The sequence below is a fragment of the Prosopis cineraria genome, unplaced genomic scaffold (assembly GCF_029017545.1).
Source record: "Prosopis cineraria cultivar Desert tree isolate PC_DT_omini unplaced genomic scaffold, ASM2901754v1 PC1, whole genome shotgun sequence".
Classification (NCBI taxonomy): Eukaryota; Viridiplantae; Streptophyta; class Magnoliopsida; order Fabales; family Fabaceae; genus Prosopis; species Prosopis cineraria.
Genome location: NW_026555332.1, coordinates 7,929,673 through 7,933,589, shown reverse-complemented (window position 1 = coordinate 7,933,589; position 3,917 = coordinate 7,929,673). Strand labels below are relative to the sequence as shown.

The following is a 3,917-nucleotide window of genomic DNA, read 5'->3' as shown; positions in this document are numbered from 1 at the left end:
CATCCCAAATATAAAAGTCAATATCATGCAAAAATTTCTTCTTTTGAAAAGGCTTCAAATCAGGAGGTAACACACTACACACAAGATAATTCATAATATCCACATACCATGGTAAATCACAAGTACTAATAACAAATAATTGCTCATCAAGAAAATTTTCAACAATCAACAAGTCATCACCATAATCAGAAACATGAACAAGTCTAGACAAGTGATCAGCAACCTAATTTTTAGTTCCTTTCCTATCAACAAATTTCACATCAAATTATTGCAACAGCAAAACCCATCTAATGAGCCTAGGTTTAGATTCCTTCTTATTCAACAAATATCTAATAGCAGCATGATTAGTATGAACTATAACCTTAGTACCCATCGGATAAACTTTAAACTTTTCAAAAGCAAAAACAATAGCAAGCATTTCTTTTTCAGTAGTTGAGTGCGCTAGCTAAAGTCTTGCTTGCATAGTAGATAGGATGAAAAATCTTTTCACGCCTTTGTCCAAGCACCGCTCCAACAGCAAAATCACTTACATCACACATGAGCTCAAAAGGTAGTGACCAATCAGGAGCAACAATGATAGGGGTAGATGTTAATCTACTCTTCAACTCTTCAAAGGCCTTTGTACACTCTTCATTGAAATTGAAAGGAGTGTCTTTTTCAAGGAATTGAGATAAAGGCTTTGAAATCTTGGAGAAGTTCTTGATAAATCAACGATAGAAACCAGCATGCCCTAAGAAACTTCTCACAGCCTTTACATTAGTGGGCAGTAGCAACTACTCAATAATTAAAGTCTTAGCCCGATCAACTTTAAGACCCTTCTTAGAGACTTTGTGACCCAAAACAATACCTTCTGTTACCATAAAATGACATTTTTCCCAATTAAGCACAAGTTTAGTCTCCTCACATCTTTTCAACACTTTAGCCAAGTTAGACAAGCACTGTTCAAATGATTCTTCAAAAACAGAGAAATCATCCATAAACACCTCTATAATCTCTTCAATCATATCAGAAAATATGCTCATCATGCACTTTTGGAAAGTGGCGGGTGCATTGTAAAGACCGAGTAGCATCCTTCTAAAGGCAAAAGTGCCATAAGGACAAGTAAAAGTTGTTTTCTCTTGGTCCTCAGGAGCTATAGCAATCTGATTGTAGCCTAAATAACTATCCAAGAAATAAAAGAACTCCTTACCAGCTAATCTATCCAGCATTTGGTCAATGAAAGGAAGAGGAAAGTGATCCTTTCTTGCGGCATCATTTAACTTCCTATAATCCATACAAATACGCCATCTAATGACTGTTTGGGTCAGAATTAACTCATTTTGTTCATTACTAACCACTGTCATTCCTCCTTTCTTAGGAACACATTATACCGGGCTAACCCATGCACTATCAGATATGGGATAGATTATCCCAGTATCTAACTACTTGAGTATTTCCTTCTTGACCACTTCTTTCATCACAAGGTTCTTATGATCTTCCTCTAACAAAATCTTGTGCATCACAATAGATGGACTTATACCTTTGATGTCTGCAATTGTTCATCCCAAAGGTTGCTTGTGATCTCAAATAACCCTTAGTAACCTCTCTTTTTGATCATTAGACAAAGCAGAAGAGATGATAATAGGCAATGTCTCATATTTACCCAAATAAGCATAAGTGAGGTGAGGTGGCAAAGGCTTAAGCTCCAATATTGGTGCTTGCTCAATTGAGGATTTTAGGGATGGAGCTTATCTAGATTCTAGCTCTAAAGATTCAAATACCCTTTTGGAATTGAGATAGTAAGGAGATGCTTGAAGAAGCTTCTTACATTCAATAATATCATCATTTTCAACCACATCATTTCCCAATAATATGGCATGTAGTAAGTCTTTCACAGCAAAAGACTCTAAAATCTCTCAAACTACCTCGTCTAGAATATCCACTCTAGAACAAATTTCATATTCCCTTGGATACTTTATTGCTTTGTGCATGTTAAAGCTAACTTCTTCATCATTCACTCTAAGTTTGATCTCTCCTCTCCCAACATCAATGAGAGATCGTGCTGTAGCTAAAAATGGTCTACCCACAATAAGTAGGAGATCTCTATCTTCATCACAATCTAAGACAATGAAATCAATAGGGAAAATAAATTTATCAACCTTAACCAAAACATCCTCTATTTTACCTTTAGGAAAAGCCAAACTTCTATCGGCTAATTGAAGAGTCACTAAAGTGGGACTAGCTTCACCAAGTTGTAATTTTCTAAACATAAAAAGTGGCATCAAATTGATACTTGAGCCTAAATCACATAATGCCCCACCTTGAAATTTGTCTCCAATCACACAAGGAATTGAGAAGCTACCTTGATCATGGAATTTAGGAGGTAGCTTGTTCAAGAGAATAGCACTACACTCTTCAGTAAGCGCAACCATTTCACACTCACCCAATCTTCGCTTCTTACTCAACATCTCTTTTAAGAATTTAGCATATTGAGGCATTTGTTCTAAAGCTTTAATGAGAGGAATGTTGATGTGCAACTTGAAAATTCCCAAGAATTTCCTGTATTGCTCCTCTAATGCCTTCCTTTGAAATCTTTGAGGGAATGGTAAGGGTGGTACCCAAGTAAGATGATCACTAGTCAATTCCTCTTTCTTAGATGTTTTCACTACCACTTTTGAAGAATCCTTCTTAATGTCATCTTCAACAATCACAATTTTATCTTTAGGAGGCATAGAAGATACCTCTTGCTTAGTTTGATCAACTTTTGGCTTAGGTGTAGACTTAGGTGTAGGAGAGGAAATTTCAGATAATTGCTTTCCACTCCTTAAGGTAATTGCCTTACACTCCTCATTTCCTTTTCTATGAGGATTAGTCTCTGTATTGCTTGGTAATCCTCCTTTATGAAGTGCAGTCACAGCAGTTGCAATTTGCCCCATTTGAACCTCAAGATTCTTAAGGGATGAATCAACTCTTGTATTAATAGCTGCTTGTTCTTGATTGCTCTTAATCTGAGAACTCATCAACTTAGCCATCATATCTTCTAAGTCAACTTTTAGCTCTTGAATAGGAATATACCACTTTTTAACTTGAGGAAAACTTGGAGGAATGATTGGCTTTGCACTAAAAGATGAAGCTTGATTAAGGGTTGCACTATTTCTTTAAGAAAAGTTATGATTCTGACGCCACCCAGGATTGTAAGTGTTTAAAAATGGGTTGACTTGTTTATTACCACGATAATTCCTAGCATAATTAACTGTCTCAATTTGTTGAGATAGATGGCACTGGTCAGTCGCATGTGCCTCTCCACAATAATCACACTGAGCATATATGGCATGAGCTCCCATTGGCCTACTATTGTTTCGATCAACATGTGCTTCTAGACGATCAAATCTTTTACTCAGAGTCTGAAGCATAGCTATTACTTGTGAAGATGAAGAGTCATCAGTAACTCTTTCTAGTGGTCTCCCAGGTCTTCTCTCATTGTTGTTCTGAATGTAATCAACAGCAAGATCATCTAAACAGCTCCAAACATAGTTCACCAGTTGCTTTGTAATCCCACCATTAGTGACTGAATTCATTTCAGACTTAAATTCTGGTGTCAACCAGCTATTAAAGACTTGAATTAAAACTCATTTCTCTTGATTATGCCCTAGACATTGCTTCACCAATTGCTTAGACCTTTCCCAAGCTTCATACAAATGTTCACCAAACTGTTGATTAAAATTGAGAATGTTGGCTCTAGAATCAACTATCTTGTTGTGTGGGAAAAATCTAGATCTGAACTTGCTTTCCATTTCTTCCCATGATGAGACACTACCTTCATCCAAATTATTGAGCCAATCCTTAGCTCTCCCTTGTAGAGAGTAAGGGAAGAGTCAAAGACGAATGAAATCTTGAGGAACTCTATTTTGCTTGAATGAGTCACAAATGTCAATGAA

General features: G+C 36.5%; 1 protein-coding gene across 1 annotated transcript; it reads right to left on the bottom strand.

Annotated features, from left to right (window-relative positions):
* Positions 1-1,895: 1,895 nt before the first annotated feature.
* LOC129309374 (uncharacterized) lies at positions 1,896-3,557 on the bottom strand. Its single transcript, XM_054950976.1, has 2 exons — positions 3,209-3,557; positions 1,896-3,112 (listed from the first exon to the last, which is right to left on the bottom strand). Exons 1-2 carry the CDS (start codon positions 3,555-3,557, stop codon positions 1,896-1,898), a joined length of 1,566 nt encoding a protein of 521 aa, XP_054806951.1.
* Between the last annotated feature and the right edge of the window lie 360 nt (positions 3,558-3,917).